The sequence below is a fragment of the Miscanthus floridulus genome, chromosome 19 (assembly GCF_019320115.1).
Source record: "Miscanthus floridulus cultivar M001 chromosome 19, ASM1932011v1, whole genome shotgun sequence".
In the NCBI taxonomy this organism is placed as follows: Eukaryota; Viridiplantae; Streptophyta; class Magnoliopsida; order Poales; family Poaceae; genus Miscanthus; species Miscanthus floridulus.
Genome location: NC_089598.1, coordinates 96,917,240 through 96,939,321, shown reverse-complemented (window position 1 = coordinate 96,939,321; position 22,082 = coordinate 96,917,240). Strand labels below are relative to the sequence as shown.

At 43.7% G+C, this 22,082-nt stretch overlaps 3 protein-coding genes across 4 annotated transcripts; 1 reads left to right on the top strand and 2 right to left on the bottom strand.

Annotated features, from left to right (window-relative positions):
• Positions 1-1,230: 1,230 nt before the first annotated feature.
• LOC136526744 (heat shock 70 kDa protein 16-like) lies at positions 1,231-7,351 on the bottom strand. The gene is made up of 9 exons (XM_066519326.1): positions 6,061-7,351; positions 5,733-5,945; positions 4,432-4,524; positions 4,277-4,348; positions 3,752-3,952; positions 3,542-3,688; positions 2,159-2,287; positions 1,728-1,858; positions 1,231-1,614 (listed from the first exon to the last, which is right to left on the bottom strand). Exons 1-9 carry the CDS (start codon positions 7,228-7,230, stop codon positions 1,521-1,523), a joined length of 2,250 nt encoding a protein of 749 aa, XP_066375423.1. The 5' UTR covers positions 7,231-7,351; the 3' UTR covers positions 1,231-1,520.
• Positions 7,352-8,690: 1,339 nt separating this feature from the next.
• On the top strand, positions 8,691-15,104 carry LOC136526745 (uncharacterized). Of its 2 annotated transcripts, XM_066519327.1 has the most exons (6): positions 8,691-9,050; positions 9,850-9,977; positions 11,981-12,150; positions 12,234-12,311; positions 14,167-14,311; positions 14,414-15,104. In XM_066519327.1, the coding sequence occupies exons 1-6, from the start codon at positions 8,939-8,941 to the stop codon at positions 14,825-14,827; spliced, it is 1,047 nt and encodes a 348-aa protein (XP_066375424.1). In that variant the 5' UTR covers positions 8,691-8,938; the 3' UTR covers positions 14,828-15,104. The 2 variants fall into 2 exon arrangements, with proteins under 2 accessions (XP_066375424.1, XP_066375425.1); XM_066519328.1 differs by lacking the exon at positions 12,234-12,311.
• Positions 15,105-15,517: 413 nt separating this feature from the next.
• On the bottom strand, positions 15,518-16,468 carry LOC136526746 (uncharacterized). Its single transcript, XM_066519329.1, has one exon. It carries the CDS (start codon positions 16,197-16,199, stop codon positions 15,648-15,650), a length of 552 nt encoding a protein of 183 aa, XP_066375426.1. The 5' UTR covers positions 16,200-16,468; the 3' UTR covers positions 15,518-15,647.
• Between the last annotated feature and the right edge of the window lie 5,614 nt (positions 16,469-22,082).

Sequence of the window (22,082 nt, the reverse complement as noted above, 5' to 3'; positions counted from 1 at the left end):
CCATCTTCCTTCCTGTCTCTTCACTAGAAGGGATTCTAGGTACTTGCCACAACAGAAATCTGTGTATATATATTAGAAGCATAGAAGGCTAGAATCATAGTTTGGAGGATGCCGAGGGGATTCCGTTATTTTCCATTAATCCTTAATATGATTTTTTTTTCCTGATAATGGTTTAGAAATGGGAGGTGGCAAGAAATTCGAAGGCAGGAAATCAATGTGTGGGACGAGACTCAACTGAAACTAATGTTCTTGTACAGCATTTCAAGCATAGATGACCTTGTCACGCAGCACCAGCGGTTGATGGACTTGGAAGGGCAGGTCCAGTGCTGATTCTGGACCTCTTGGTTGACGAGGCTTCTTGATTATTACCTGCCCTCCTTTGTCCTTTGTGTCTAACCATACGTACCTCACAGCTAGCTGCTCCAATAATATGGCTGTGCGTTCTGATGTCTCCTAAGGCAGAAACTTCATTTTATTTTGCAGGCACATGCACATTTTTAGTCACAAATGATGATTTACCAAAGTAGAAGACATGAACAAGAAGAGTCATATATGTGCTGCGACTTGTATCCAATATATGTGCAATTTCCAAATTACATTCTACTGGATAACAAGAACTTTTGTGCAACATGTCAGGTGATCACCTCTTTTAGCTGTCATAGAATCAACCCATCCGATGTTCCCAATACATGTGCAGCTGAAAGCCAGATATCTCAGGAAAGTATATTCTCGAGGGCAGAAGCTGCCCAAAAGTACAAAAATGGAGCTGGCCCTCCAAATAAATTGCACAAATGTCAACATGTGGAAATCAAATTTCAAATGTCATGTGTCTGTCATAAGAAAAAATGTAAGTGTGCGAAGGAACTATCATCGATGTACACCATATAAGTAGGGATGAAAACGGTCGGAAACGGTATTACAATATAGAAAACGAAAACGGTCGGTTCGGGATATTTACATTTTAGCAATTAAAGAGTAAAAAAAATGGTTACAAAACCAATTGAAAATGACAAATTTTTATGTTTGGCAAAATTCGGAAACGATATCGTAATATAGAAAACGGTATGATAATATAGAAAACGAAAGCGGTCGGTTCGGAATATTTCTGTACCGTTTTCATCCTTACATATAAGGTATAAACAGAAATATAAAAGGGAAACTCTGTGGGATCAACAAGTTAAATCATAAATATGCCAAGCTAAAAAAAACAAACGACGTCAACAATATCTATTGCATACAGTTTCCTTTTAGTTTTCCTGTTCATTCAGCACAAACTGAAGCAGACAACAACCTTGGTCCGAGTACAGCAAAAGAATTCACAGGTCTCAATAATCATGATTAGTAGGCTCTCAAGTGAAAACTGCACCTTGGAGAACCAAGAAGCGGTCACCCAATGGGGGGCCTAGTGTGGTACAGAGTCGATTATATGACGGTGTTAGCAGAAACTCATTCATTCATATATTGCTACAAAATGATTAAGACAAGTGTGGCCGTACAGTGAAGAAACCTCGTGAATATATCTAATCTCTATCCGGTGTAGGCATGTGATCTGAACCCCTGCTGCCATCTGTCCTTGCTGGAGAGCCCTTATACCTTGCTATGTTTCGACAGAACCTACAAGTGGAATCAGGCAAAGGTAATTAGACCATCTGTAACGAAACAAGAGATAATTCTGCCACGGAGCTCAAACAGCTGGTAAGTGGCCTTGGAGAGGGAAGGGCACATACATATCCAGCTCTTCTTCCGTTCTCTTGATTTCACAGGACCAAAGTACTGGGTCCACATTCTTAGGCAAGGATTCTTGAAGTTGGGACCCCTCCCTTAGCCACTGCTCAGCTTTATTGCACTCATTGTCAACCTAACAGTGACAGGCAAGCCATCATCATAAACACAAGTTAGCCACAGTAGTATGGTGGTATACACGAAAGATAGAAGGTAATTAAAGTGAAACACTGTTAATCATCAGCAATTGAGTATTTATTCAGTAGTCTAGAGCATTTTAAAAGATCAGTGTTGTAATTCAGCAAAGAAGAATGATATTCCATATATTCAACTGTATGGTCTTTCACAAAATCAATTTGCTGAAACTAGATTAGAACAGTAGACCACATAAATAGTTATGTCAATCTAGATAAAAGCTGAATCCTAAATAACTTACAGCATCTCTTTCAGGTGTGGATAATGACTTGGCAGCCATTCTGTGATCAACAATGCACTTCAAAAGCTCCCTTGTGGCTTCAGCTCTCACTTCGTCATCTTTACAACGATTTTCAATTGGATCTACAAGCTTTAAATATAAACATAGACATAAACAAAAATTACAGGAAAAGGTGCAAGAGGTGAAGAGGTAAACAGGAGCAGATTCTCCACCATGACTTAGTCTAGAATAGAATGGCTATTTAGACTAGTTCTGGAATGTTTAATTCCTGACAACAAAAGAATTTTCTTACAAAAGAATTTTCTTTCACAATTGCCAAGTACTATGGGAGTAGCTATACTACAGGTTCCTGTTTTCTTTTTACTTTTTTCAGGCAACAAACCTTAACTGTTGGATCAAGATCATGTCGTTCCTGATGTTTCTTCCTCCTCCAGACAGCTATTCATCTTCTTCTCAGTTTCTTCTCCAAGGCTCCTAAGCCCCTCACTACCTCCCGCCTCCTCCAGCCCTGGCAGCATAACTGTCGCCAGGGCTGTGCGCCACTGTCCCCCGCCACGCTAATCCGGTGGCCACAGTCCCCCCTGGCCCGAGCCTTCCCATCTGGATGTCTACCGCCACCCACGGCCAGCGGCTATTGCTGCCTGACCACTCCCATCCTCGAACCACCAGCAGCAGCAGTGGGCCTGCATGCTAACCCCCGCCCGTTTTCAAGTCCAGCAGCCATGAAGCTTCTTCCCCAATCCCCAGCAAACCCCCCTCCCCTAACTCCAGCCACTGATGCAGATGATGGCCAATTTGTGCGTCACCTGAAATTGACGCCAATTTCAGGCGTCTAAATTATAGGAAATGTGGAGTACTACAGTCCAAATACTAAATATTCAAAGGTTCTCACTTTTATGGATGCAATGATACAATTGATAGCTTTACCATATATGGCATGTACCTACTGCTTACCCTTCTTTCATGCAAACTTGGGAGCATGATAGTCACAACTGAGCTGCCTAAATCAGTGTAAGAACAGCACAAGTGAAAGCCTTTTTCTTTTTATGTAATCTACTAGCGATATGGTATACATCAAAGAAAAGTAAGACATTTCCATGCAACAATAGCCTTTGTACAAGAAATAGCTATTATCTTCATGGAAATAGATAAGACCACCTTACGGCAATGTAGAATATGGAATATACCATGACAAGTCACAAAACAGCACAGACTGCACCAAGATGTACAGCTGATAGGGCAGTCAAAACAGGATGTGACTGACAAAACCACAAAAGACTACTACACAGGAAAGAACAAAAAAGTATATTTACAAAAAAATGGAAAAGATGTAACAAGGCCGAATGCATGCAGACAGAAAGATTGACAGGAATTTCCTTTTACCTTTTTCAGCTCCTCAAGTTTGCTACTGTAAACCACTTCTGTCTCATCATCACCTTCTTCGTAAAGCCATTCTTCAGTCTGTTGTAGATTAACTGAGATTTGTTCCCTTTCTGAATCAGTAGCAAAGCTCCGGTACCTCTCAGAAAGCTAGAAAACAATTTATAAGCACAAAAAAGTTACGGAAAAAAAGTAAAAAGGTTGCAGATCTACCTTGTTACGGGTGTCGTATACATAAGATTCTAATGCATTCTTCCTGTCCTTTGTCCGTTCCATAAGTTTATCCTGATAAGCCAATTGCTGCTCTTGCTCTTGAGCTTCCAGCAATTCCTGCTTGCTCATTGCACCATAGATGTACTCAGTGATTGGCAACTCCTGCCGCTGGATAGACCTTTCACTTCTTGACTTGTGACCCTGCATATAATAATAATAGTGAGGCACCTCAATAACTGGGTATAATTAACTAATCCTAAGATATCTTCTTCAACAAACAGAGCTCATAAGGTTCTTGCACATTTATCATCTTAAATAGTTAAAATGGCACAGTAAACCCAATTGGTATAGAAACAATGCAAGCAAAATGCTGCATTCTTGCTAGGTACTACAACATAATTTACTGCTTATTGAAAACAACGATACAAGAAAACCAGCTGCTGATGATAGAGGATATACAAGAATATAGTGTGGTAATTTAGGCAAACACACATAAACCCTGCTCAGTATGTGATTAAGTTATACCATGTCATCACCGCTTGTATCCACCTCCATATTGTCAGCAGAATTGGCATTCCTTTGATAATCATCTATCAACTGAGGAAGTTTAAAAAGTTAGGAGTTGTATATATCAACTGCAAGTTATAACTAAAAGTATGACTAAGAAAATTGACACTCACAGCAGCAGATTCGACTGAAATCAAACCATGTAAATTCAAACGAATTTTTACTTTGGCTTTAGAAGCTTCTGTATGTGCTTGGAATGGGCCAATCTGCAACAAGGATACTTGAATGAATTATAAATAATATTGTTAACAAATCAAGATTTAGATACTTCAAACAGTGAGACAGTACAACATCATTGAATGAATCGCTAGGGATTGTGGCCAGTCATGTGACAGGCATGATTAGCACTAACCAAACAAAGATTGGAAGTTTCAAAGGCATCAAGATTTATGTTGAGTTAGCATAAATTTTTGGCCTGAGAACCCAGAGTTCAGACTGGAAGAAAGTCGGTAGAGTACAACATTTTTTGACAAAGTATATTAAAGAATGAACATAGGTACGTGTACAAATACACACACAAGACCTCACATAACACAGGTACATGCTTTCCCACTGACCACAAATGTGTGCGTGTACTCTGTACTACAATCAGTTGACACCAACACCGATTCTACTACTCAAATCCTGGCAAGCTGGTCATAAACCCGCAACACGCCATCTAGCAACAGGCCACAGTTCCAACAAGAGTTGTATTTGAGTACATTACTGTCAACTAAGAAGACATTATCCAGTCTGTTGTGGCAGATCAAATCACACTTTGACAGTTGTTCTTTATCGCACATCCCGGTACTCCTTTTCTGCTAACACATATTGATTCTACAGAATGGATTGACAAGATTACCTTCCTAGACAACAGATTTTCTTGAAACACTACAGTTCCAGTGTCATGCTTTTATAAGAAAATGCTCAGATTTTAATTTACAACTGGTGACCCACATGCTAAACTTGAAGACATACATTTGTGAAGACACAAAACTGCATAATATAAACCCAACATGGTCATTTGTAAATCGTGATTCACAGATATTTGATCACTGTGGAAGTTTAATCCATTGACCCATCAAGCACAAGTGGCCACAAGGCCCTCAAGTCCTCAGCAGAAGACCTATAAGCTATACAATAATACACCATGCATTTGATAAAAGGCCAGCAACACATGAAAAACTTAGGCGCAAGGGTCCAAAGTTACTTTTTGACATTGTAAGATAAAAAAAGGAGGTAAGCATTCACAACCATTTATAAAGAAACATTGTTGGTGATGAAATGAAGTATCACTGTCTTACAAGTTATAATGATACAGTGCTGATATAGAGGTAATACATTATTATTATTGGAAGAATCAAACAGAACAGACATCTGGAGCAAAAGACTATAGTACGATATTCTTTTACAGATCAACAAGCAAAAAGCATACCTGAAAACTACCGATGTCTGTCGAGGTACCAGGAGGCAATTCATTTGCATCCGCATAATATGCATCAAAGCTAAAACTGTCGTTCTTCTGTAGAGTAATGATCTTAACACTGGGAAAGGGCAGGCCTCTCCTGAACAATACATCACTTGACAATGTTGAAACTGGGCCATCACTACTGTAAAATCCTATGGAAGCAGGGATTGCATCCTGCACCTGAAATACAATCGATGCGGCAATTCTCACTATACAGCCAGCAGTCTCTCATGCTTCAAATACCACATATAGCTTATACAGATGTAGAACTCGACAAGACAAAGTGCAGTCATACCTCGTATTCCCGAACACGGAATGTAGGACTAAGCATTGCACATTGCAAGGCACACCCCCGAGCCACACACTCACTAGCATTGAGCGTGCGACTAGGTTCCTTTCTGAAGAATCCCGCGAGCACCTTGGCAATGGCAGGCACCCGAGAACCTGACCCAATGAGTTCCACAGAATGCAGCCTCTCCAATCCAATCCCTGAATCTGCCACCGCCCTCTTGCAAGGTTCAACAACCCTCTCCAGCAGTCTGGCACATAGCTTCTCAAAGTCCTCTCTTTGAATCACCCCCCTCACATCCTTCTCCTCCATCAGGCATTCAATGTTCACCACGGCCTCCGCATTTGCGCTCAGAACCTTCTTCGCCTTCTCACACGCAGCCCTCAACCTCATACTGGCCTTCACATTCCCCACGACATCAATCATGTACCTGTCCCTGAACTCCTCGGCGAAATGCTCGAACAGCACCTCGTCGAAGTCCCTGCCCCCGAGGTCGGCATCGAAGCCGTGAGACAGCACCTTCATCCCAGACGCGTCGAAGGAGACGACCGCGACCTGCGTGTCGCACTGGCCGACGTCGACGAACGCGACGCAGGTGGGGCCCCCGGCGCCGCCGAGGTCGGAGCGGTAGAGGCCGTAGCCAAGCGCGGTGGCGGCGAGGTCGTGCATGAGGCGGAGCGGCCTGAGCCCCGCGACGGCGGCGGCGTCGAGGTAGGCGCGGCGTTGCGCCTGAGTGAAGTAGCAGGGCACGGAGATCACGCAGTCGGCGACGGGGGCGCCGCCGAGGTCGGCCTCCGCGAGCTGCTTGAGGTAGGCGAGCAGCATGGAGAGGAGGTGGGTCGGGGAGAGCGCGATGCGGCGGCCGACGTGGTCGGCGTGGACGACGGCGCCAGTGGGGGAGACGGGGAAGGGGAGGCGGGGCAGGTCGCGGAGGAGGGAGGCGTCCGGGTCCCTCCCCGTGGCGCCCAGCAGGAGGCGCTTGACGCTGGAGAAGGGGGCGTGCGCGGAGGAGGCGGACGCGGCGTGGCAGCCGATGAGGCGCGCGTTATGGGAGAAGGCGACGGCGGCGGGGGACTCGCGCTTGGACTCGGCGTTGAGGAGCACGTCGATGCCCCGCTGCCGCGCCGCGGCCGCCACCAGGGTGTCGTTGCCGACGTCGAAGCCGACCACGCTCATCGCCGCCGACGATTCGGGATTCGATCGGCGCGAATGGGGAGGCGGGGGCCGTGCGATTTGGGGGCGCGGTGGATGGAGATGGAAATGGAGTTTGGAGGAGAGCGGTGCGCCGGAGGGTACGGTCCGCGCACGCCGCGGTGGGCTGTGGAGGAGCCGGCCCGGCAGTGCTTACTTTCCTGTCGCCGACAGGTGGGGCCGATGCCCTTTTCTCTTGGCTCCTCAGTAATTTTGAGCTGCTAAAGGCATGTTTGGAACGTAGGAATTTCACAGAACAACAACAACAAAGCCTTTAAGTCCCAAACAAATTAGGGTAGGCTAGAGTTGAAACCCAACAGAAGCAATCAAGGTTCAGACACGTGAATAGCTGTCTTCCAAGCACTCCTATCTAAGACTAGGTCTTGGGGTATATTCTATCCTTTCAAGTCTCCTTTTATTGCCTCTACCCAAGTCAACTTCGGTCTTCCTCTGTCTCTCTTCACGTTACTATCCTGACTTAGGATTCCACTACGCACCGGTGCATCTGGAGGTCTCCGTTGCACATGTCCAAATCATCTCAGCCGGTGTTGGACAAGCTTTTCTTCAATTGGCGCTACCCCTAATCTCTCACGTATATCATCGTTCCGAACTCGATCCCTTCTTGTATGACCGCAAATCCAACGCAATATACACATTTCCGCGACACTTAGCTGTTGAATATGTCGTCTTTTCGTAGGCCAACATTCTGCACCATACAACATAGCAGGTCTAATCGCCGTCCTATAAAACTTGCCTTTTAGCTTCTGTGGTACCCTTTTGTCATATAGGACACCAGACGCTTGCCGCCACTTCATCCACCCTGCTTTGATTCTATGGCTAACATCTTCAACAATATCCTCGTCCCTCTGTAGCATTGATCCTAAATATCGAAAGATATCCTTCCTAGGCACTACTTGACCTTCCAAACTAACATCTTCCTTCTCCCGAGTAGCCGTGCCGAAGTCACATCTCATATACTCAGTTTTAGTTCTACTAAGTCTAAACCCTTTGGACTCCAAAGTCTCCCGCCATAACTCCAGTTTCTGATTCACTCATGTCCGGCTTTCATCAACTAGTACTATATCGTCCGCGAAAAGCATACACAAGGGAAAAACGCAGAAATCACATAAAATTTTCACATAAATCAGTTCAATTTCACAGAAAAAACACAGAAATAGAGAAAAAATCCCGCATTCCAAACAAGCCTTAAGTGCTAATCATCATCTTCACCTGTAGTTCTGTTCTGTTATCTCAAAAAAAATGCCTTTTCAAAATCACTATGCAATGCAATGCAGTAAATATTTGCGAATGTAAAAGCGAACTTTTCTGGAGTTTCTAATTTCAGTGGGATTTGAAAGTTCAACTTTTACATAGATGGAAGGTCGATTTTTTTTTCTCTACTATATGAAGCTATAGATAAATAAAAACCGAGCCCGAAAAAAAAACTTAATAAGAGGGAAAAAGGGCTACGGAACCGACGGAAATTGACGACCTCTCCCGTTCCGGCGGCCGACCGTCTGCCTGCCCGGTGCCGACGCCCCGGCTCCGTTCCTGCTACCACTACTGCCATCCCAAGCGGCTCGCGCGCCACCGCCATCTCCGCCCGCGCCCACCTTGCTGCCGCGGCCGTCCCCGTCCCACGCCCGCCTCGAGGACCCGAGGGGCTACCCTCGATCTGACCCCACGAGGCAGGATGGAGAAGGGGAAATCGGTGGTGGCCCAGCTGGCGGCGTCGTTCAGCGATTTCCGTGTCACGCCGCACCAGAACCCCAAGCCCAAGAGCTTCCTACCATCGCCCTCCTTCTGTAAGCTCCTGTTCGCTTATGTGGGGGTAACTAGCTAATAACTATCTATCGTGGCTGTCAACTGGTGTAGAGAAAAACGAAGAGGAATTGGCTGACTGTGTATTGGTTATGGATACTTGGAGTTTCCGTGATTGATTTCATGTGTTGGTGCCTCCTGCAAAATGAAAGATGTATAGATAGAATTAAGAATTTTTAGGATTATAAAGCAGTGGTGGCTTTGATTGACTTTAGTTTCTGGTATTTGTGTTGTGTGCTTCGCTTTGATCATTCTATTACTTAGTGTTGCTAAAGCAATCTCCTTCCTGACTACCCCCATGGCCGGGTCTTGAGTAGTGTTTTTTAGATGGGTCGCTCTATGTCCTCTCTTTAATCGGCGTGTTTCTAACTTTTTTGTGGCGTTGTGTGGTGTGTTTTGTAACTGGGTTCTTGTCCCATTTTCTTTTTAATATAATGAAGCGCAGCTCTCCTGCGTTTTCGAGAAAAAAAAACTTAATAGTGTTTCAGAATGATACTAAACTCCCACCAATGTATTCCATAATCCAGTTGTTTTTTGGATAATTTTTATGGCCAACGCCAAGAAGATTACATACCAAAGTTAGTTTCTATTGAACAGAAATTGAAGCCATGTTCACTAAATTTAAATGAATGGTGCATTGTGTTAATAAACTCATCAAAATTACTTTATCAATTATTGTGCAGGCCAGAGTAATTCAATCTTACTTCTTATCGGTTTCCGATTGTCCTTGTAATTGCATATGCAGCATTATCTCCAGATATTGATTTCAAAATTGTACTTCAGATTCTTTCTCAAAGAAGGCTAAACCTCGGAAATTGGTCAGCTTGTGCCTTGGCACCCTTGGTCAGCATCTTGAAGATATCATCACTGATATTTCAGAATTTGCTGCCTTATTTCCACCCCACATAAAGGTATCTTTATGCATCTATGTCTGTTGTTTGGCTATCAATTTATGCATCATTGCCTCCGGAATAAAATGTGCATATATTATACAAGGTTTTTGATTGTTAGATAGAGTTCACCTTTTAGGTTGTAATCCCATTTCATTGCCATGGTGGTATTCACTAGCTGAAAAGAAAAGTGCATGTTCTTGTAGTTACTTCTAAGTTCATCAGAGCCTGCCAAAACTGCAACTCTTCACTAGCAAACAGCAAAGCTCTAGCTAAGCTCAGAGCTTCATGTCAATATGAGCGTGGTACATTCTAATATATGCTATTTCCAAACTTTAAAACACAAATTCAACAGCAAGCAAACAAAAAAGGAAAAAGTCTACATACCCCCCCAACTATTAAGGGTGGACTACATCACCCCCAAACTATAAAACCGGATTTTCTACCCCCTGAACTTTCCAAAACCGGTCAAATAACCCCCAAACGGTTTTGGACGGTGGTTTTGCTACAGTGACGGTGATTTTGTCTTTTTCATTTATTTCCGCTGAATCTTTGAAAACTCATAGTAAATCACAGAAAAATCATAAAATGGAAAATCTAATTTTGTTGGACTCCGCATGAGTAGATCTACACAGTGAACATATAATATGGTATGCTTTAGTACAAAGTTTTTGATGTAGCTTTAGATCTATGTTTTTCTGTAATTAATTGGAATAATTCATAGCTGCAACTTCTATGGTCCAATTGTGATGAAATTTTTATGATGGGCTAATTATTGTATACTTAAACTGTAGTAAAAATTTCATACTCATTGGATCATGTATAACTTAGTTATAGATTTATTTAGGTTTATGCTTGTTAAATCTATGCTTTATCTTTAAATAAGTTATACATGATCCAATGAGTATGAAATTTTTACTACAGTTTAAGCATACAATAATTAGCTCACCATAAAAATTTCTCCACAATTGGACCATAGAAGCTGCAGCTATGAATTATTCTAATTAATCACAGAAAAGCATAGATCTAAAGCTACATCAAAAACTTTGTACTAAAGCATACCATATTATATGTTCACTGTGTAGATCTACTCATGCGGAGTCCAACAAAATTGGATTTTCCATTTTATGATTTTTCTGTGATTTACTATGATTTTTCAAAGATTTAGCGGAAATAAATAAAAAGCAAAAAGACAAAACCACTGTCACTGTAGCAAACCCACCGTCCAAAACCGCTTTAGGGGTTATTTGACCGTTTTGGAAAGTTCAGGGGGTAGAAAATCAAGTTTTATAGTTCGGGGGGGGGGGGGGGTGAAGTAGTCCACCCTGAATAGTTGAGGGGGTTATGTAGACTTTTTCCAAACAAAAAATTTAGATGGTCACTTCTTTTGGATTAATGCCCTCTATATTTGTACTTTGAAGCACGAGTTACAACTCACAAGTCAACTGGAAGAAAGGAGAGCATTTCGTAAACATATTAATCAGTGTTGAGAGCCATCAGATGAATCGGGGCTGGCCAGGGCATTAACTACTTCTTTGCCCGTGTGCCACTTGAGAGTCATGGTCATGTTGTCTTTCTTGTAATAGGATGTTTTGATTGAACATCTAGGTGGCGTGGTGTGTGGATGTATGGATTCTTAACCTTTTCTTTCTTAATATATAATGATATGTGACTTTCCTGCGTGTTCAAGAAAAAATTAACATTTACCTCATAAAAACATAGGAATGGTTAATATGATCAGTAGGAAGGAACTGTTAAAACAAAAGGTTGATGTGTGACATGTACTAAGGCTCTTTAACATTATATATGGCCTTTTTGACTTCTTGTAGCAACTGTTGTTAGCAAGCTGACTCAAGCTTTGCATCAGTATTTTCAAGGTTTTGAAGTGACCAGGTCCAGTAATTGCAAAACAATGGTTGTTGATTTAGTTCATATACTGACATCTGATGTCTACGTGTACTTATGCTGTTATGCATGTTATTGTGAGTTAGTGACAATTGAGTTTTATTTATTATATGATACAGTTGGCAATTATGTCTATTGCAAGGAGAAGAAGGCTCCTGAATGATGAAGTTTTGACTTCTCTTGCTGAAAGCTCCTGGGAAATCCTAGATATATCTGGATCTGATGTAACTGATGCTGGTTTGGCTACTGTAGCAAATGTTTGTAGTAATTTACGGGCAGTTGATATTAGGTAAGGCTTTGTGCTTTGCCATTTTTAACTTACTAAATGTTCAACTAAATTTGCATCTTATTTATGGCATCTTTCTCACGCAGTCGCTGTGATAAAATTACTACTGCTGGTGTGTCTGAGATTGTATGCCACTGCCCATCCTTGGAGATATTGAGATGTGGGTATGACTTCCAACAAATTGCATGCATAACCTTAGGGTCAACCAATCTCAATGTACTTTCATGTCTTTACCTTCAATTTCTTTTTGATAAGTATATGAATGTCTTGGTGTTAACCATACCTGTTATTTATGGCTTTCTCGTGCATTCTTGATTTATATGTTACTAGTCCATCACGCGCGCCCTTGCGCGCGTCGGTTATCCAATCAAAGATGCAGCGTAGGATTGAACATTCATGTGCACGCGATGGCAAGACTAGGCTATATGTTTTAGTTTAAATGCGGGAACTAATATGTATAAATCACGTATCATTATTCCAAATAACAAATCTTCTAGGAAAAATAAGAGGAACTATCAAAATATCAAAATCCATGTTTTCAGGTCTTTGATACCTAGGATCATCTATCTATTTGTAGTACTCAGGAAGCCTATAACTAAAACAACCATGTTATCTGCAACTACATATAGCGGCATAACTATTCAAAATTAGTTTAAAGATCAAATATGATCAGATGCAGAACTAAAGGAGCAACATGGCCAACTGCTGTCCTGTTGAAGTTTCATATAACAATACTCCGTAATCTTAAAATTAAGCATTCTAAAATAGGAAGAGGGATTGATTCATTCATATTTCAGAATAGTCATACCGAAAAGCATCACAGAGTCACAATGAGACAATGAGTGCACTTCGTATGTAGTAAGTAATATTTTTTCCATTAGCGTGGAGCATGTTGCTGAACGCTGAAGCTTGCGGCTCTGATAAGAAATAAATTTACTGGGTGGACCATGGGGAAAAGAACAATGATAAAATTCATTTGATTGAAATCTAAGATAAAAGCACGCATACACTACATTAAAAGCATAGGTATGGATCTGATTACCTGAGCACATTAGAACAAACCTGATATAATATTTATATCCTGAACATGGTCCAAAATCGCTGATCGGCTGAAAAAACTGGAGAGTATTAGCTCCGTATGCCAACCATAAATATAAATTGGCAAATAAATTAACATTAAGGTATGGATGCAATATATTTCTATTTTCTATTCGGCATGCATCATATATCTACCTGGAACTTCATGTGACACTTACTTTGTTGGAACAATTCAGAACATGGCAGATCAGAGCAGTCTGTGCCTTAAAGAAAACACCATATTCATTTATGAATTCTGCATGGTCTTGACACAGCTGAAAATAAAACTGAACCCAAGAATTCGATGCAGGACCAACGTCTGCCATTGCAAAGGAAGGGAAATTAAATTGTAAATTGGATCGTTAATATTTGAAACCTTGTAAAGCAAGAAAAAAATGGAAAGTGGACAGTTAATAATTCAAACCTTGCAGATCCATGTTTGGCATTTCCCTTTTTGTGTTGCACCAATCAAACTGACGTTAAAAGGCATAACATCGCAAGACACATAAGCTTTATTTCTTGCAAATGCATCGAACATTTCAAATGTTTGCTATAAATGTAGTTGGCTAGTTAAAAGAAATTTTATGGAGGAACATATGCAGAAAAAAAATGATTAGCACAGGTGGTCACTACCTGAACCTGTCTGGAAAACATGCGAGAAAAGTTTTTTACCTGAACATGATTAAAACACAAAAGGTATTTGAAAAATATTGAACCAAACCATTTGATCATGTGTGCACAAGTCTACGTGAGTTTGCATTCCAGCTTATGCTAGTGAATAGCCACTAGCCAGTCACCTTGTGTGGGAATTTTCTTTGCTTTTTTGTTTGCCCTTCCCCATGAGGCAAATATAACCTTTCGTTGTTGAATTGTGGACTATGCGTTGTATCCCGCTTCCCTCATAGCAGGATACTAAAAATAGCCTGAATCCTATGATTGCAGAGGTTGTCCAAGAAGTGAAGTCACGGCACGGAGGTGCTTGAATCTCTTGAAACCCAAATTGAATACTCTTGAAGAAGACTCATGGGAGGAACTTGATACACTAGATATAGGAGGCGGTGCGCAGTCTTTAAGATGGCTTGTTTGGGTATGCATGCAAGTTCACTTCTTCTCTAGCTATGATTTATGGTGTGTTCACAATTCACCAATGCGTATCTTGTGTTCAATTAATATTTTCCCTGTTTTGCAGCCAAAGATAGATGATAACTCAAAGGAAACTCTAGCTGCCGAATGCCCTCGTGTTATTGTCAACCCACAACCATCACTGTTCGACCTCTCAGGATCCAAAGTCCCAGTTGAAGCATTGGCAAGCATACCACTGGACCATTCCGTAGTTGAGGATATTAATCCCAAAACGTGGGCTGTTTCTGCTGCTCCTCGAAGACCTGTTGCTCCACCAAATCCAAATGCTCCGCCTGAAATACCGATAGCGGAAAGGTTCAGGCTAGCCTATGTGGAGAGGGAAGCAAGGCTGGCACCCAAGAGGGCCAAGCGGGAAAGGCAGCAGCGGCGCCGCGCTGAAAGGGACTACATGATGAATGACATAGATGCGAGGTCGATCGCACTTGCTGCTCAAGCAAGCAGAAACCTGCGCAAGAGCTGATACCGAACTTTGCTTTGCTTGTTGTTTATGTTGTTTGTTGTATGTATCTCAGTAAAGTAGTTGGCAAACACAATGGAGAAGGGAGACATGAGGCGAGAAATGTTGTTCAATCTTTCAAGGCAAAGGCAAAATATAGCATATATGAACACAGTTTTGTATTGGGCAGTAGCAATGGCGTTTACACTATCATGTACTAGTACGAAAAATCTAAATGTGAATACACAAGTGCAAGGAAAGCGTGCCTTTATCAAATCATGAGTTGGTTGCCATTTTGTGATCCTAGCTCGCAGGCCTGTTTGGTAGAGCTTCTCCAGCTCTAAATTCTGTGGAAATAGAAGTGATCTTTGAGAAAAGTGTTTCTCTACGATGAATCAGAAGAAACTACTTTCTTTAGCTCAGTCCTCTGGCTCCTTTAAGAGAACCACTTATCACTGGGAGCTCTACTAAATAGACCCTGAATGACTAGATTTGTGCGAACTACCATACGCAGTCCTTCGGTCCTTTTCAAAGAATCATTTCTCACTAAGATCTCTACTAAACAGACCCTGAATGACGAGATTCGTGCAAACTGCCGAACGCAATTTTGTTGAAATCTGAATTCACGCGTGAATAAAATCAAATCAAATCAACGCACAAACAAAATCCGTAGGCACTGGGATCAACAACTCTTAGATTTATACCAAGTCCAGATCCATACAAAAAGCTAGCAGAAACATAAACCGATCCATCTGCACATTATATCTATACCATATATCTCTAACTTAAGTAATTAATGACTAGACAAGCGACGAGAACCGCCGAGCGGAAAAGCTACCACCGCTCAGTGCGCGGCGACCACGTCCGGCGGCGCGAACGCTTCCACGAGCGCCTCCGCGACCTCCGGCGGGGGCAGGAACACCACGGCCCGGGCGGCGGCGAGCTTCTTCCGCAGCGGGTAGCGCATCCCCCTCGCGGCCGGCCCGAGGAAGCACGGCACGCCGTCCCAGGCGGCGGCCGCGGGCGGCGCGGGCGAGCGGGGAGGCGAGGAGGAGGGCGGCGGGAGCGGCGGCCGCGCCCGCGCGGCGCAGCGGAGGGAGCGCGCCAGGACCCTGGAGTCGCGGAGCCGCGCGAGCGCGCCCGGGCGGAGGAAGCGGTGCGGGCTGCCGCCGCCTTTGCCCGCGGGCTGCTGCTGCTGCTGGCGCTCCGCCGCGGGGCGGCGCGCCGGGGAGCGGAGGCGGCGGTCCATGGATGGTTGGCTTCGGCGGCGGAGGACTGGATCCGGAGGGGGGAGGCGGGGAGATTGGAATTGTGCGCGGGTTTGGGGAAACGGGAGGGGGGTTTGGATTTTATGACATGAGATGATGGCGGCGAGAGGGTGGAGGGAAACGATCATACGAAAACGTGGCCGGGCGGGAAGGGCGTTGTTGGGATGAATCGAATCGGCGGGGGATTTCGAAAATGGGAGGGAGGCGTAGGCGGTTTAGGCGCCACTTGACCAGAGACGAGAGTGGAGTGAGCACTTGAGTGGGTTCGAGTTGAGGCTTGCATCCAATGTGCAATTTTGTTTTCCTCATCAAAATGTTGTATTCTTGTTGCTCAATTTTTAGAGCTTAGTATTTTGTAAGACTTCATGTAACTCTAACTTCTTGTTACAGCAGCCTGATTTTTTCGTTTCATTTAGAAAAGCATGGAGTGAACAGTTCTTGCTTTGGCTTTTACTCTCTTCGTCTTAGAAGGGTTTCTTCAACACAAACATATTCAATAATTACCTATCACCCCGTATCCTATCGCTATCTCGTTAGGAGTATATATAGGTACCGCTAGGAATAAAGATAAAGTCCTAAAGATATAGTAGATTTAGAAATAGCATTGTAGTATGAGAAGATTTAGAGTCCTATCTATAGGACATATACTAGTCGGACTATATAATAAATATAGATGGCAGCTTAAGAGTAAGCCAAGCTGTTCCAATTATGTTTCACATGGTATCAGATCTTGTCCTCACAAATTATTTTCAGCCTCTCTAACCCATACTATTTGCTGCTACAAGCAAATGACGTGTCTCTATCTCAAAAAGGGCGTCATCGTAGATGAAGTGGACCATAGCCTTCAACACGATTGCCTCCATGTCATCGATCTGTATGTGGCCCGTCTTGTTCTCCTTCATCCGACCAAAGAGCTCTGCCTTGAATACCAATGACTACGCAACGAGCATAAGCCTATGTGCCCCAAAAGTCTCCCCGTCGACCTTAAATGTGACATCGACCCCTTCCTGCAACGAGAGTAGGTGTCCAATATGTTGGTGCATGTCTGACGGTGGCATAGCGATGAGCTGCCCGGTGGCTTGTGTGCTACCATTACTTTTGACTGTGATATCATATCTGACTCTAAAGCGATCATCTATTAAGTAGGGCAGTTCATCCAAGACTTTAATTCCTTTGGAGTCTGGATCGAAGTCCCTCGATGCATGTAATTGTGAAGCCATCCTATTTCTAGATCAACGATAGCACTAGTTGTCCAGCATGGTTGAGTAAGCTACAACTGACATGTATCGTGATCGACTAGGATGTCGAATGTGTGAGCGAGTGTGACATATAGGGATATGTAGTTGGTGTTGATTATTCTGAGACCATCAGGGCAATACGTGATAAACCAACTATAGCCATCGATATTGAACAAGCTAGAGTTGAAGAAAGCGGCTTTGCTAAGTCCCTTGAGCCAGGAGTACCCATCGATCGTGAGGACATGCGACCCCTTCACGACATCGGCGAGGATGATGGTCGAGGTCGACGGCCTCAACGCCTGCTTGCCTTCATCGTCGATAGGGCAACTGGCTGAAGATGACATATCGGTCAGGAGTAGATCTTTCCTTGGATCGGTGGGAAGAAGAACAACACAGTGTTGAGCGCCATCTACACAACTTGCCATAGACTTCCGTTGTTCGATCAAATCTTTCACTCATGCCACCCTAGGGAGATCAATCTTCAAAAGCTCCTTGGACGCCACATGAATTAGCTAGCTAGCCTCCTAATAAATCAAAGATTAGCTTAGATCAGTTTTTTTATTAGTTATTATGTTTTCAAATCGTCATCGTACGCCATGAACGTCTCCCATCACGCTCCATGCCAAGACCTAAAAGGCTTCCTACGCATACGCTGCTTGGTACATGCATACTCCCTCTGTCCCATAAATTAGGTCATTTAGGAGATGAGCATTTATACCAAGGAGATTGGTGAATGACCTGCATGCCCCTACTAGTACTGTACGAGCAGCAGCAGGGCATCAGACAATGCTCAAAAACCCATTGGACGGTAGGAGTGAAGGACAAGGGTGGGGCGTTGGGTGAGTGGGCAGTGGACATGGACATGGACAGCTGCTGTCTGCTGGTACGATATGCATAGGAGCTGAAATGTAGCCTAGCGACATTTTTTATGGGATAAAATTTAAATCCTAGAATAACTCTTTTTTTCGCTCTGCTGGTTGCCGCACTCCCGCTCCACGCCAGAAAGTCGCGGATCTCGCCAAGTCCTACTTCACCAAGCTGTTGGGATTTTTTTTTAATTTTAATATTTTTTGTAAACTATTTTTAAATCTAACACTAGATGTTTTTTATTTTTTAAATTAGCACTTTTGGCCGCGTCTATTGCCATGGCGCGGCCAAACGCCTGTGCCGTGCCATGCATGGTAGCGCGGCGGAAGAATAACGTGGCGAAGACCAAGAGCGCTGACCGGTGACGTGGCAGGGTCTGCCGCGCCACCGATCTTGGCGCGGCAGTGACGCGCCCTCGTCGGTGGCGCGGCAGTGCAGCGCTACCAGCCCGCTACTCAAGCAGTCTACTGTAGCCTCATCCTGTCTTGTCCGTCCTCCCTCTGCGTGAATCTGCCTTCAAACACTGTGCAGGATGTGCAGCTTCGTGGCCACCGAGCGGACCCCCATGGCGTCTGCGGTCTGCCCCTCACTCGCACTGCTCCTGCCTCCTCGTGCTGGCTGCCGCTCCCAGCCCCAGTGGGGAGTGCTACTGCTAAGAGCGTGCTTTCTTGGGCATGAAGAGCGTGGTTGTGGGTATTTGATTTGGATGGCGACGCGACAGCGGACGGGACGAGTGCAGTAGGAGTAGATCAGTCGATAGAACACTGTGGCAAAACATTGTGACATCATCAGGCTCCTCTGACATCTCGGCAAACACTGTGGCAAGTCCTAACAGATCTGTGTAGCAACATTGTTTCACGGCTGTAGCAAGAAAATGTTTCGCAAACCAAAGCGAAAACTAGAAAAGAAGCCTCGTGCATTGAATATTAAATATAGACTAAAAAATAACCTAGCACTAGGCTACCACATGCATAGAGTATTAAATATAGACTAAAAATAATTAATTGCACAGTTTGTGACTAATTTGCGAGACGAATCTTTTAAGCCTAATCAGTCCATGATTTAATAATGTGGTGCTACAGCTAAGACGGACGAGCACTACTAAACTGTTTAGTAGAACGAGCCTTTTAAAGCCATTTTTTCATTGAAAAAAAGATGATCTTGAGCTATTTTTTAGGAGCTACAAATTGTGGCTCATCAAAAACAGCTTCGGCTCCTCCAAGAAGTCTTACGAAACAAGACCTTCTTCCAAACAATACTAGAGGCGATCTTTCTCCCACTGGCTAATTTTTTTCAACCTAAGTAACTATAAGTTCTAACTAATATAAAGCCCTGTTTTATCCTAGGACTTATATAAATTATATGTTAAACAGAAATCCTAGCTTATGACAACCTATAGATGCCCAAAATGAGTTTTTTTTTTTGTTTTGGCATCCACGACTAACAATTGAGAGCATTGATATTTATGGCTACCTACAACCAACTACAAGCCACCGTGGCTTAAACAAGTTTAGCAGGAAAACTTTGGAACAACACAACGTAATATCCGTCAGACGCACCCTCTAAGCTTTAAGTGAGCTAAAAAAACACCATTGTTGGTTCCCAACACTGAGACTTTGACTACAAAGTTCTACAAGTATACCGAATTAAATGCATAAACAGTCTCTAAACTTGTCAAAAGGGTGTCACCTGGGTCCATGACTTCTAAAAATATATTTTTAGAGCAACTCCAAGAGACATTGTATCTCACTCGTCATTACCAAAATTAAGAAAAAAGAGGATCCAAGAGACTCGCTATCAGCATTTGTAAAATGCCATACTAGCTATCCCCGTTTTTCCGGTCGACAAATTAGACAGCGGGCTTCGCTAGTCATACGTCTTGTCCGGCCATTTCTCACGCCCTCGTGGCCTCCTTTTCCCCTCCCCTCTGTACTTCCATGGCAAATATGATATAAATTTTAGAAACGAGTAAAGGACCAAGCACCCCGAAACTCTAGCACGAGTACAGTATTCCGATGCAATGCAATGTTGCTCATGTCACAGTCAAGTGTAGCTGTACCAGTACTCGCAGTCGTATCTCCAGCTCAGCTGGAGCCACCGCCATGCACCGTGACAGCCAGACTTATAAGTCGTATTTTTTTATCAACTAATAGCATTTTTTTCCGCAGCAAATCAACCCAACAGGGGGCAATGTCTTCGGCAAATCAACCCAACAGGGGGCAATGTCTTCGGCGCCAGCCTAATCGACTGATCTACTCCTACTGCACCCGTCCCGTCCGCTGTCGCGTCGCCATCCAAATCAAATACCCACAACCACGCTGCTCATGCCCAGGAAAGCACGCTCTTAGCAGCAGCACTCCCCACTGGGGCTGGGAGCGGCAGCCGACACGAGGAGGCAGGAGCAGTGCGAGTGAGGGGCAGACCGCAGACGCCATGGGGGTCCGCTCGGCGGCCACGAAGCTGCACATCCCGCACAGTGTTGGAAGGTAGATTCACGCAGAAGGAGGATGGACAAGACGGGACGAGGCTACAGTAGACTGCCCTGAGCAGCGGGCTGGCAGCGCTGCACTGCCGCGCCACCGACGAGGGCGCGTCACTGCCGCGCCAAGATCGGTGGCGTGGCAGACCCTACCACGTCACCGGTCAGCGCTCCTGGTCTTCGCCACGTCATCCTTCCGCCGCGCCACCATGCATGGCGCGGCACAGGCGTTTGGCCGCGCCATGGCAATAGGCGCGGCCAAAAGTGTTGGTTTTAAAAATAAAAAACATCTAGTGTTAGATTTAAAAGTAGTTTACAAAAAGTGTTAAAATTAAAAAAAAATAGCTGTTGGACACGGTGACACAACACGGCGCTGGTCAATACATGCTTGATGCTTGTGGCCGTCCGTCAGTCCGTGTGCAGTGGCGGGGCTTCACGTTAAAGTTAGGAGGGGCCAGGAGGGGGTGAGGGGCCATTTGTACTAATCCACATAGATTTTCAACATTTACTGCTCAATAAGCACTATTACTCCTAAGAAACAATCAAAATCAGGGGTGACCAGACACTTGAATTTGCGATACGGACATCAATAAATGGACTATGAATTTTTCTATTTAAATTGAGGGTTTTTTCCTAATTTTTTGCTAAAAGAAATCAAGAAAATTGATAGATTTTCGGCCAATCCGATAAACGCGTTTATCGGTGATCTCCGTTTTTTCCCTACCTACCGGCAATGTAAACTCTGGTTGAAGGTTAAGGAAGCTATTGTTCTGCCCAAGTAGCTCTCGTTTGTAACACTCCCTTTGTTTACGAATCAAGCTTGATGTCTGGAAATTCCTTCTTGTTGACAAATGCCTGCAGGACTGGATCGTCTAAGAAGCATGACCTCAAATCTAAGCAAAAATTGGAAAAGAAGTTCAGCTTTTACACAATAAGTGTGACCTTCTGTTGAGTTGATGATATTTTGTTATAGGGTTTTTCCTGATTATAGATTCCATTATGCTGCTCATGTCATCTGTCTTTCTTTACCTTGATCATGCATGTATAAGCCAGAAATATGTAGGTAGTACAGTGTTGAGGATTAAAAGTTTAATTGGTTGGAAGAACTGACTGCTGTGCTGACCTTATTGATGAAGGAATTGGCTTTTGGTATAACAACTTTGTCCTACTGTTGAATATATTTTCTTGCCAATTCACTAAAGAAGAATGGAAATTGCGCCAAATAATTTGCACAGTTGTTTTTAGCAAAGTCAGTACACCCCGCGGCTGCATCGTTCAGCCAAGAGACTCGAGTGGTTAGGCTTTAGGGGTTAGCTTACGGTTGCAAATGCCCTCTTATAGTTTCTACCCTGCATGCAGCAAAGGAGAAAATGTTGAACTAGGCTTCAGAAAGCGAAGAATGCAAACATATATATAGTATTCTTTTG